This window comes from Salvelinus alpinus, chromosome 14 (assembly GCF_045679555.1).
Source record: "Salvelinus alpinus chromosome 14, SLU_Salpinus.1, whole genome shotgun sequence".
NCBI classification, from domain to species: Eukaryota; Metazoa; Chordata; class Actinopteri; order Salmoniformes; family Salmonidae; genus Salvelinus; species Salvelinus alpinus.
This window is the reverse complement of record NC_092099.1, coordinates 21,028,267-21,040,507: the sequence shown is the minus strand read 5'-3', so window position 1 is coordinate 21,040,507 and position 12,241 is coordinate 21,028,267. Positions and strand designations below refer to the sequence as shown.

Here is a 12,241-nt window from a genome sequence, read left to right as displayed (position 1 = left end):
TTTGAATTTGATTGGCTGATGGTAAAGAATGGACGGAGTTGCATGAACATCAGCCTGTGAGGCAGTGCAGCCTCTCAGACACAGCGCAAGGCACCTTTACCACTTGTGCACTGATTCCTGGATGGTAGCTATCAGCTGATTCCTGTGTTTGACCACCCTTACAGAAAAACCACAAAACCACAGGAATTTCTCATGTGATCACATGTAATCTTATGTGAAGTTAATGTAATAACATGTGTCAACATTTTGAAAGGTACATGTGAAAACATTTGAGCACGTGAAAACATAATCTCATGTGGGATAAATGTGAAAACATAGGGAAGGAACATTTCTAAATGTGATACAAATTTTTTTTTCTTCAATATTTCACATTTCTTTTCAACTTTCACGTTAAACTGCAAATTTGATTTCGACGTGAATGTTTTTCACATGTGAAAAGGTAGTGTTAACATTATGTATAGTGTAGAGAATTATTGTATCTAAACCGCTGTGAAATATATTTTCATTAAGCCAAAATACTGTATTTTCAGCTGTTTGAAGCTGGCGTTCAAAACCGAAAGTAAAAGACCTAAAATACGAAAATTAAGAATGGGAGGCATAGAAATAGTTATATAGAACATATATACGGCTTCTTATACTTGCTGTCAATGAGAATGACAGATCTATAACTCACATTTCTATGTGAATTTGGACAGCTCGTCCAAAAAGTTACATATTGCAGCTTTAACCGCAACACTTCAAGTTTTCACCATCATTGTAAAGTCCTATTTATTTTGTTGCTTTCAAAGTAATTTATTTAACGTGATTAGTGATTAATTTGTCTGTCCCTCATTTTAAGGTCAACCCTGTTATATGAATTGAACTCTCGTTTTAATATGGTGAAACTTAACTTTTTTTATATGTCAAAAGTAACATTGAAAACTAATCGGCCTGAGCATAACACATCAACCCTGTTACCCATAGATTGGTAAAGCATTTCTATTAAACATTTTTTTGTGAAACTTGCATTCAATTACCACAAAGGGATTTATGACATCAAACTTTTTTCTGTCAACCCTGTTCATTTATTTGGCACTTAATAGGCACTTACTATAGACATTTTTGTATGTTAAAATGGGAATGCCCTTTGAACCCTTGTTTTTTTATGAAGTTGAACATGTGCACTCTATGACAGAATGTCTAGTAAACATGTGCTCTAGTACACATTTTTAGTTTAGTTTACTATAATAACCTTGTTGCTGTCTGATTTGAATTTGATTGGCTGATAGGAAAGAATGGGCTGCATGGTATGACGAAGTGACGTATACGGTGTACATATTAGGACATACATTTGATGGGCTCCTGAGTGGCGCAGTGGTCTAAGCCACTGCATGTCATTGCTAGAGGTGTTACTACAGAGCCTGGTTCAATTCCAGGCTGTATCACAACCGGCCGTGATTGGGAGTCCTGTAAGGCAGCACCCAATTGGCCCAGCGTCGTTAGGGACTGGCTGGGGTAGGCTGTCATTGTAAATAACAATTTGTTCTTAACTGACTTGCCTAGTTAAATAAAAATGTAAATAGGTTAAACATAGCTATTTTGTGGGTCCTATGTAAGCAGTAATCGTGATCCCTACTAGAGGTGAAGCCAGGAGTGTGTGAACAAAGCTCAGAAGTTAGTATTACTCTTTCAAAAGAACAGACATCCTAAATGTGAATAGACATTAGACAAGCACATAACATTCCCAAGTATGCTTTAAACATGGAGTGATTTGTATTACTTTTTAATGTGTTTTTTCTCAGAAACAATAAAAGCCATACCGTAAAGCAAATCAAAATACATAAGGTTCTGTACAGGCATAGTAGCACATTCACACATTTTAAGTCTAGGCTATTTCCTCAGTGGGCACACATACGTCAAAGGAGACTTCTTACACAATTTGTTTTTGTTTACTAACATTCGTTTGTGGTAGAGGGTGATTTACTCAACAACCATTTATCACAGGTTGCTCATACACAAATGCAGAATCTACCATGTTTTTGCCACATATATTGTTTCAGTTGTGACTATCAAAACAATAAATAAGATTCATTGAAAATGGAGGGATTCTCATTGAAGATGAGTGAATAGTTGAACAAGCGAAGAAGCCACGGGAGAAGACAGTTGAGCTTGAACAGAAAATACCTAGGTGATACAAAACACTGAGTTAAAAGAAGTGGACTGAACATGCAAACTATTTCTGTGTATTTTGACATGACAGAATCCCATTTATAAGTGCTACGTTCTTTTATTTTTACTGATGTATATTTGACCATTGAGTTACGGCTACCCTGCTCCAAACATAATTGAATTGAATGACGACATTCACAAAATAAAAACAGCAAAATATTGACCTAATATTTGGGCATAAAAGTTTTCCTCATTCAGTAAATAATCATTTAAACTCAGCACTGCCCATTTGAGTATTGCTTGTCTACTGAAGGTCATTGCTGAAATCACAGGTATAACACTACAGTAAAAACACAATGGGTAGTTAAAATGTGTTTTACCACATGAGGGCAGTAGGCCCTATATAACAAATTGTGGAATTGCTCAGGAGAATACTTCTGGTGGTGATTTACTAAACCTGTGATGTTAGATTGAGGATGTAATCAAGGAAGTAATATTTTGCCTCCAAACATTCTGAGAACATACACAGCAAGTCTGTTTACATGAAGTAGTCATTTCAATCATCTCACTGTTTTGCCAACTACAAATGGGTGTTGATATTTCACATGAAAATATTTAAGTGTTTAACTCTGACCATTCCATCTTAGGCCATTTTCATTTGGACATAAGCATAAAATGTTGTCTCCATTTAGGATGAATCCATGACTTTTGCAACAAAGAACTTTCCTAGCCGCTCTTTCTCCCATCTAACAAAGGACGTTTCCTACAAAGACAAAGTAATGCAGTGGAAAAACATACTCAAAACAACAATGACAAGCTTTAAAATACATACACTTTACACCATATATATTTTGATGCACTTTTTTTCGACACTTTCAGTAATCTTGATGTAGACTATACAATATATGTATACAAGTAATATGAGTTAACATAGAGCGACAGAGCAAAAAATAAATATTTTGTTGAAGTTTTATATATATCTATATATGTATATTTATATGTATATAGCTTCCTTGTGGGTATGATGTGGGTGTCACAAGTTTGACAGGCTGATGTGTAGAGATAGTGGCCATCTATACTAAGATGGTTGCAAGGGTAGAATATTTGCAATCTTCCAAAGGAGAAGAGAGAGCTTGATGCTGTAGCAGTAACAACCTGGACATAAGCTCTCATTGCCCAAACCCGTCCGCCGTTCAAAAATCAGCAGGGAACTCTGTTCTTCCATGATGCTCATACATGCACAGAGGAGAGGAGTGGCAGTTTTTCAATGTTAATCAATGTTAAACACACAACGGGTAACCATTCAGCCTAACCAACATTTCCCCATAGATGGGTGCATTGCAGGTTGGTCTAGAAGTAGGGTAACAGCAGATTTCAGCTACCAAAGACATTATGGGGTTAAAATACCACTGTGTAGGGGAATAGTTGGACTGAACTGGACAAGCTTCTATCCATCCTCCATCCTTCAACCGTTAAACAGAAGAGGGAAAAAGAACAATGGAAGTTGGAGGAGAACAGTGTGTTTGCCCATTACAAATTTGGTCTGTATGTAGAAGAGAGCAGGTATGCTTCTTTCTTTCTCTTTCCTTTTTTTATTACAGAAAGCATAAAAATAAAAACAAACATTTCAGGCCCCAAGTCATCCACGCCTTACCCAGAAAGCACTCCGTGATATTTACATTAACTCTACTCGCCAGCATGCAAAAATGTCCTGGAATACGCTTTGCGAAGAAGGCAAAGATGCAAACTCTTTAAGAATAACATACATACAGTATCAGTACTTGTATATAGAAAGAACATTTAAATGATTTTTTTTTGATTAATACTTATTTTTTTACAAAATATAATTTCCAACAGACCTTCCGACAGTGGAATACTCGCCAATGGCTGCTTTAACAAAAATCTTTGGTTGACCAGTCCAAACGCCTGGTAGCTTAACACTTCTTTACGTCACACAACCTTACTTCTTCTTCTCTTTTTTTTAACGAACCATGCTCACTGACATCATCACTGACATAATTTATCCTTCCTGTTCTTGTGTTACCCTGCTAGAGAGATCACAATGGCCCCCCAAAGCCAACATCCCACATAGCCACAACCACAAACTGCACTTCCTCTATCCCCCTAGTTAGCTCCACACAGGAGTCCTTCCAAGAAGAACACACACGTGCGTGAACACCACGTGCACTCACAAGTAAAAGACAAGATCAGAAGGAAAGAGGTGACACATAAGATCAGAACAAAATAGTACAAACAAAATCCAAAATAGAAAATAGAACATTTCCTCCGTGGTTAAAAAGAACAAAAAAACAGGGGTCGTCAAAAGCTCAGCTCATTGTTTCTGCGAGCCGATCATCACCTTGGAAACAAAGTTCACGATAGCGCTGGCGGGCTGATCGGGGTCCATCTCGGCAAAGAGGTGACTGACGTTGTCAGTTGTGCTTCCTTGCTTCCGAGCCACGAACCCAAAGAACCTAGAAAGAGAAGGGAAACTGTCAATGGGTCTCCTCCAATCAGTATCTTCTGTTTGCCTCGTTCTGAATCTGAGAGGACTGGATTGGTGAAATAAATCTCTAGGAAATTATATGAATCATATATGGAAAGTGTGTGTGTGTAACAAATGGGTTTGAACCCTGGTTGTCTTCACACCACAAGACTGTGTTAGCCCAATGAGCCTATTACTTCAAGCCTTAGGCAAGTTAACTCATCACTCAAGCATGGTCCACCCACTTCCATTATCATTAATGCTTTTCTGTATCCATTTAGAGATATTGTTATGCTCAATAGTTTTTTTTACCATCTCTATAGTTATGTGGTCAATCTCTAGGGGTTAAAGACACACCATGCCACTGTTACCATGTTTACTTATTTACTGCATTGATGTAACCAGGGCCTGAAACTAACTTTTCAGTCTTGGAGCCAGTGATGTAGCCATTTTCTCAGGGTATATTCAACCCACCTTCATCAATTCAGAGAAGATTTTGAGAACTGTCTTCGACTGAATAAGAAAGTACTTTACATACTACGTGCATTTCACATGAGCATGCATCTGAAACCAACATTTTGGACCCACAGCCAGTGTTGCTGCTTTACCAGCCACTCAGACAGCTTTGGTCTGGAGCTACACTACCGGTCAAAAGTTTTAGAACACCTACTCATTCAAGGGTTTTTATTTATTTTTACTTTTGTCTACATTGTAGAATAATGGTAAAGACATCAAAACTATGAAATAACACATATAGAATCATGTAGTAAGCCAAAAAGTGTTCAAAATATATTCTTCTTTGCAGCAATTCGACCATGATTCACGCAGTCTCCTCTGAACAGTTGATGTTGAGATGTGTCTGTTACTTGAACTCTGTGAAGGATTTATATGGGCTGCAATTTCTGAGGCTGGTAACTCTAATGAACTTATCCTCTGCAGCAGATGTAACTCTGGGTCTTCCATTCCAGTGGCGGTCCTCACGAGAGCCAGTTTCATCATAGCGCTTGATGGTTTTTGCAACTGCACTTGAAGAAACTTTAAAAGTTCTTGAAAATGTCCCAAATTGACTGACCTTCATGTAATGATGGATTGTCGTTTCTCTTTGCTTATTTGAGCTGTTCTTGCCATAATATGGACTTGGTCTTTTACCAAATTGGGCTATTTTCTGTATAACCTTGTCACAAGACAACTGATTGGCTTAAGAAGGAAAGAAATTCCACAAGTTAACTTTTAAGAAGGCACACCTGTTAATTTAAATGCATTCCAGGTGACTACCTCATGAAGCTGGTTGAGAGAATGCCAAGAGTATGCAAAGCTGTCATCAAGGCAAAGGGTGGCTATTTGAAGAATCTCAAATATAACATATTTTGATTTATTTAACACTTTTTTGGTTACTACATGATTCCATACGTGTTATTTCATAGTTTTAATGTCTTCACTATTATTCTACAATGTAAAAAACAGGACACATATAAAAAAAAAATGGAATGAGTAGGTGTTCTAAAACTTTTAAACGGTAGTGTATTTTGCTTGCCCTGGCTGTAAACGACAAATGTCTTATATTAATGATTATGATATTGTCATAGTGTTTTGTCTACTTGATATACTGCCTTTAAAGACATAGGAGTTTAATCCAATTGTGCCCTAAGTCTCATAACAGTAAATTCATAGGAACTATGATACCGGAGTTTAAAACCTCAAACCATGACATGTTAAAATCTAAAGGTGTGACTGCCAACGCTTGGTTTTGTTGGCATACCCTGCCAAGTCACCTATCCATCCATCTATTCCTCCTCTCTGAATCATTGGTGGGGTGCCTACATCCTTTCTTGTTTCCCCTCATATCATGGCTGAGCTCCAAAATATCGCCTTTCATTTGGTGCAGGTCACGAACTGATGGTAAGTCTGTCTGAGTGAATTGTTTCTCCCAAAGACCATGGTGGTCAAGCTAAACAACTGATCTACCTATCCCTAGTTCTAACCAGTGAAAACCATCCTCGGACAACTAACTGAAAGTATCAAGCACCACCGGTTAGCTAGGTTGCTTAACTTTCTTCAGTGGCAAACGTTGCTCTGTAACTCTCAGTCAAAGTGGTTGGGCTATAAACAGTATATGCAACTACAGAAAGTAATATACTAGGTTTAGGTGTATGGTACTCAGGTGCATGCACACTTACTTGGCTGTGCCCCCTTCAGGTTTGTTCCACCTGTAGAGAGAGAAATAAACAGTATTCTATCACGTAACATTTTGTATGATATATTCATGACATATAATATGAGGTCAAAGGTCATTTTAAAAAGCAGAGATTGCTGCTTTTCGATTACTGTCCGCGTACATGGGTGTGTGTGTGTGTGTGTGTGTTTGTATGTGTGCGGACAGCATTAGTGTACTGTAGCTCAGTTTATACAACGGGTGTAATGATGATTGGTTAAAACTGCATTCCAGCCGGTGTCTATTCCACAAGTTACCACCGGCTAAATCTATGACATTAAATTGCCTATTTACTCTGTTCCATCTGACTGCCCAATCCACTGTCTCATCAGCCCAGCCAGGCAATTTATAAACTTGATCTCCACTATAAAAAGCAACTAGACATTATCTCACATTTCTTTTAGACTAACATTTAGTTTTCAGCAACGGGTGATTTGTATAAACCTTGCTGTCTGTATCTCTGACATCTGCAACATTGTTTCAATATTCAAATTCCATCTCCAGCTGTCCCATAGTAATGAAGGTAGGAGTCGGGAGTCGGGACGAGACAGACAGGCAGGCAGCGTTTCCCAGCCAGTCAAAATCATGAATCAGCTGGCATCATTTTTATGGATATACAGTATATACAAAGTAATGTCAATTGAAAAAGGTCAAACGAAACGAAGTGGAGCTAGTTCGCAGCTTCAATTTGAAGTTATTGTGTTAGCTGTGTTGTTGGCTAGCTCTTCTGAACAAAAGTGTCCTGACGAGAGAACACATTTTCCTTGATAGGCGAACTCATTAGCTCATTGTTATGGATGTATCCAAATAAATGTCACTAGAAAATAGCTTAAACAAATGCAAATGATGCTACTTTGTTGTTATTCTGGCTGCACTGTTTGACGTGTTTGTAAGTTAGCCGTAGTTGGCTAGCTAGCAAGCAAGGAATAAGAACATTGCCAGTCAGTATGGCAATAGAACATTTAATACGAACGACTGGGTCTCGTCCATAGATACAGAACAAATAGACTGAACGACTGGGTCTCGTCCATAGATACAGAACAAATAGACTGAACGACTGGGTCATTCGACCATCCGGCTTGGGTAGCAACCATAGATTTGTGTCGGGACTATCTGTGGATGGATGAAATAGTATGAATAAATTCATTAAAATAACGTTTTTAAAGAAAATATGTCAATCATTACTTGAATATGTTGGTAACCTGTTGTATAAAAGTGATAATTGTCACGAATATCACCGAAGGTGACACCCCTTCCCGTTTGGGTGGCGCTCGGCGGTCGTCGTCACCGGTCTACTAGCTGCTACCGATCCCTTTTTCCCTTTTCGTTTTGTTGGGTCTAATTGGTTTCACCTGTTCCTTGTTTGGGGTTTTGGGGTTGGGGTTATTTAAGTTTAGTTAGCCCGCCTGTGTTCGTGCGGGATTGTTTTGCTGTATTTTGGTATAGGAGTGTCTCTGTTTTTGGATTGTCCGCTGTACAGCGTATGTGCCTGTGGAGTACATTATTTTTGAGTGTTTACGCCTGTGTTCGGCGTCACCCTCTTTGTGCGCAGTTATTGTACGGAATAAAGTGTTTTTCCGAATCCTCTGCTCTCTGCACCTGACTCCACACCCATCACTCTACGCATCGTTACAATAATGCCATCCAAGCCAGTGTTTGGAAGATATATTGGCACGGTTTGCCGGCCCGAGACGAACAACACCCATGCCAATATATCCTCCAAACACCGTCTTCGAGGGCATTGTCACTTTGTGGACTCACTTTCTCTCCTGAGGGTCGATATCACAAAATGTGACAGTGTTGATGGGGTAGTGGCGCCGGAAGAAAAGCCTGTAGGAAAAAAATATGTTTCAGCACATTGCAATATAGCAATTCATAGGCTACTGCGTAACTAGCTACTACAACGCAAGTTGGATTGAACAGAGGCATTAATTTTAACCCTCGGTCAGAGTGAGCTTTTCCTGGAAGTCAGTTTCAAATATGTTTTATTGTTGGGCAGAATTACAAATTCAATATACAGTCTTGTGGTAATTCTCTATTTCATACACAAATGCCTGTGCATCCTACTCACTTCCTCTGGTTGTCGGTCAGGGTGATGCCTTGGGCCGACACCTTGAAGTGCACGATGGTTGCGGTGGGCGGGGACACGGCAGCCACCGTCTCCGAGATGGCCTTGGCGACGGCCTGAGGTCCCGTGAGAGACTCCATGTCCACCGAGTTGATGTATAGCACATTGCATGCTGGGAAAAGAAGAGAGAGGTGTAGCCAATCAGCACAGTGCATTTCACACTGGAAAGAGGCGAGAAGTGATGCCATGGGCTGTCTGGTTCTTCAATGCTACAACAGATATGGGTTTTGTTGTATTGTTTTCTGATGTGAAGTGACATGATCAATAGTTTACAATTGTTTAATTTATAGGATTTATCATGTATGCTTATGATCAGAGAAACATGATAGAATCTATTACAAAACTCCATTCATCAGTGTATACTATGTAGCACAGCAGTTTAATGCAAAAAAGCAATACAGTACATTCTTGACAGTCTTCAATGCAGTTAATGGAACAATTTCATACATGGAGACAAGACATATATCACATTGGTATTAGTGGGTTTATAGTTCTGCATCTCAGCAGATATTCCAAAAAAAGAGTCATCTGTATTTCCATGCAACACATTTCCATTGCTCTAAGGACGGCACATGCATTCTGGGACAAGGCTGGAAAAAAAAGACATCGGACAGAAAACATATCAGGCAGAAAGCTGGACAGGTGCATTGTTGTTGTCTATTAGATGGAGAAAGAGACAAACACACGCGCGCGCCCACGCTCACTCACGCACACTCATGCACAGACTTCTGAGGTAGACATCAGGGATCTGGGCTAGAATGCAGCAGTCAGGGACCAACAGTCACATATCAGGAAGACAAATTCAAACGAAAGGACACAGGGTTTACCATGGGAGTCAGCAGTGGCCCTCTGCCCTATAGTGACACCGAGGTGATGTCACCAGTGGGGGGAGAACAGTGGAATGGTTCAGAGTATGTCACAACAAATAAAGTCATTTAGATGATCTTTCTGTTACGTAATGCTCAGCAAAACTGCTGACTGAGATATTGCTTCTTACCGGCTCCTTGTTTGAGGAGTTCAGCTGCCGGGTTGGTTGGTGTGGCAATATCCGGCACATCCTCGTGGATATCTGAAACGCAGCAGAAGCAGATTCTGCAGAAATTCCTCACACCACATTGTTGTATGTATCCATGTACATATCCATTCAAGAATACACGCACGCACGCACACACACACTCTCCTGGCCTCACCTCTGGTAGGAATGACCAGTTTACAGGGCAGGGCCTGTGGAGTCATGGCGTGCTGGTACACCAGAGCCGACAGACATCCTAGAAAGACACCAACACAAAGAGAGATTAGTATTAGTCGTGACAACAGGACAAAGATTCTATAGAGATTACATATCCTGATCCAGACATGTAGATCACACACCCTGATCACAGACCCTGGACCCACACTTTCACACGTACCCCATTCCCACACTCACATACACCCCATAGCAACACTTTCTCTCACCCCATACCCACACTCACACACCCATGGTGCATTTCCACTATGGATTTACCCCAGTGTTTTACCAAAAAGCCTCAGACTTTTGTGTTATTAACTCCACGGCCCAGCTCCTGGGACTCACTGGGCCATGGCCTCAGTGGACCTGCTCTGACTTGGTGCCAACGAAAGGCTGTTGGGGCATTTCAGGTGGCATTTCCATACAGGTAACAATCGCTAATTGTAAACATGGGTTTACGCCTTCGACGTTTAACACCTTCCCACAAAGCAACTGTTTTAATTATGCAGAGGTTGTTGATTCTGCTCTTCACAAGTCCTCACTCTCAGCCCTAGCTTTGGAAACACTATGTCCTTAGTATAACATCAGGGTGTATATTGTAACACAAATCAGCACCAGTGTCTAATTTAACCCCACATCCCTCCCCTAAGAAAATAATTTGTCACGATGTGGCCCTTTTGAGCGGCTGTTCATGTTAAAAGCATTAGCATAGTTAGCATAGTGTAGTTATCAACTGTATTACAGTGAATCCTCTCTTTGTCTACCAAGCCGTCATATCGGCTTATCCCACTAGGGACTTTCAGTGTATCATGTCAGTAACCAATGCTAGGGTTGCTAGGGTTCGTGCAGATATCCAATGGTTTGCGACACTCAGAATGTGACTGGTGAGGTAATAATACATTAATAAGTGACTGTAATCGATAAGATATGAAAATATCTGAAGAATTATATTCGGGAAATTGGAACTCTATAAACAACATTTTTCATTAACCTCCTAGTTAATTACCATTCCGTGATTCGTTGAATTACGGAATAATTACACATAGAGAATTTTGTTGATAATATACAGTCTTCACATTTAATGACAGCAAACGCTACGACAAATTCAATAAGTAGTCCAGAGGATAAGGTTCCTTCAAGAGGCCCATTTTTAGACTGATGCTGGCTGACTTGTTAAGTCATCTCTAAATGTGTGCTTGGGCCAGTAGCCATCTCCCTGTGGTTCTCAGTAAGAGGAGTCTAACACACACATGCATACAGTATTTCATATCTAGATTTGACACTGTGAAAATTGCCTTCATTTAACAACAGCTCAGATGTGGGAGGGAAGGTAGCTAGCTACCAGCTCTGGGTTCAAATACTATTTGAAATAACTGGCACTGCAGGCAGGCTAAAGCAAATGAAAACGTATTTGAAAGATTTCAAATGGTATTTGAACCCTGGTCTGGAGCTAGCTAGGCTCCCCCGCACCTTCAAGATGATCTTACACAAGGCTCCTGTAGCCGCATGCTTTGCAGCTTACGTAAGTCAACCAGCCCTATGTTATCAAAAAAAAATTGATCTTGCTATCATCCTTTTGCACCCGAAGGATGGGGGGAAAAAAGCCTTGTTCCTTATGCTGATAACTCCTTCCAGCCCCTCATTTATACACATGCAGTGGTGTAAAATAGTTTAAAGTACTACTTAAGTATTTTGGGGGGGTATCTGTCCTTTACTATTTATTTTTTTGGCAACTTTTACTTTTACTTCACTACATTCCTAAAGAAAATACTGTACTTTTTACCCCATACATTTTCCCTGACACCCAAAAGTACATTTTGACAGGAAAATGGTCCAATTCACACACTTATCAAGAGAACATCCCTGGTCTTCCCTACTGCCTCTGACCTGGTGGACTCACTAAACACAAATGCTTCGTTTGTAAATGATGTCTGAGTGTTGTAGTGTGCCCTTGGCTATCCGTCAATAAAAAACAAGAACATTGTGCGGTCTGGTTTGCTTAATATAAGGAATTTGAATTTTTTTATACTTTCACTTTTG

General features: G+C 39.8%; 1 protein-coding gene across 7 annotated transcripts in view; it reads right to left on the bottom strand.

Annotated features, from left to right (window-relative positions):
* Window positions 1–1,746: 1,746 nt before the first annotated feature.
* tns1b (tensin 1b) overlaps window positions 1,747–12,241 on the bottom strand; it is a 277,921-nt gene continuing 267,426 nt past the window's right edge. For all 7 annotated transcript variants that reach the window (XM_071340784.1, XM_071340787.1, XM_071340788.1 and 4 more), the window contains 7 exons: window positions 10,164–10,241; window positions 9,971–10,042; window positions 9,801–9,827; window positions 8,917–9,085; window positions 8,607–8,675; window positions 6,811–6,840; window positions 1,747–4,622 (listed from right to left, as the gene is read on the bottom strand). In XM_071340784.1, the coding sequence (XP_071196885.1) occupies window positions 4,481–4,622; window positions 6,811–6,840; window positions 8,607–8,675; window positions 8,917–9,085; window positions 9,801–9,827; window positions 9,971–10,042; window positions 10,164–10,241 (587 nt within the window). In that variant the 3' untranslated portion in view covers window positions 1,747–4,480. The remainder of the gene's footprint in view (window positions 4,623–6,810; window positions 6,841–8,606; window positions 8,676–8,916; window positions 9,086–9,800; window positions 9,828–9,970; window positions 10,043–10,163; window positions 10,242–12,241) is intronic.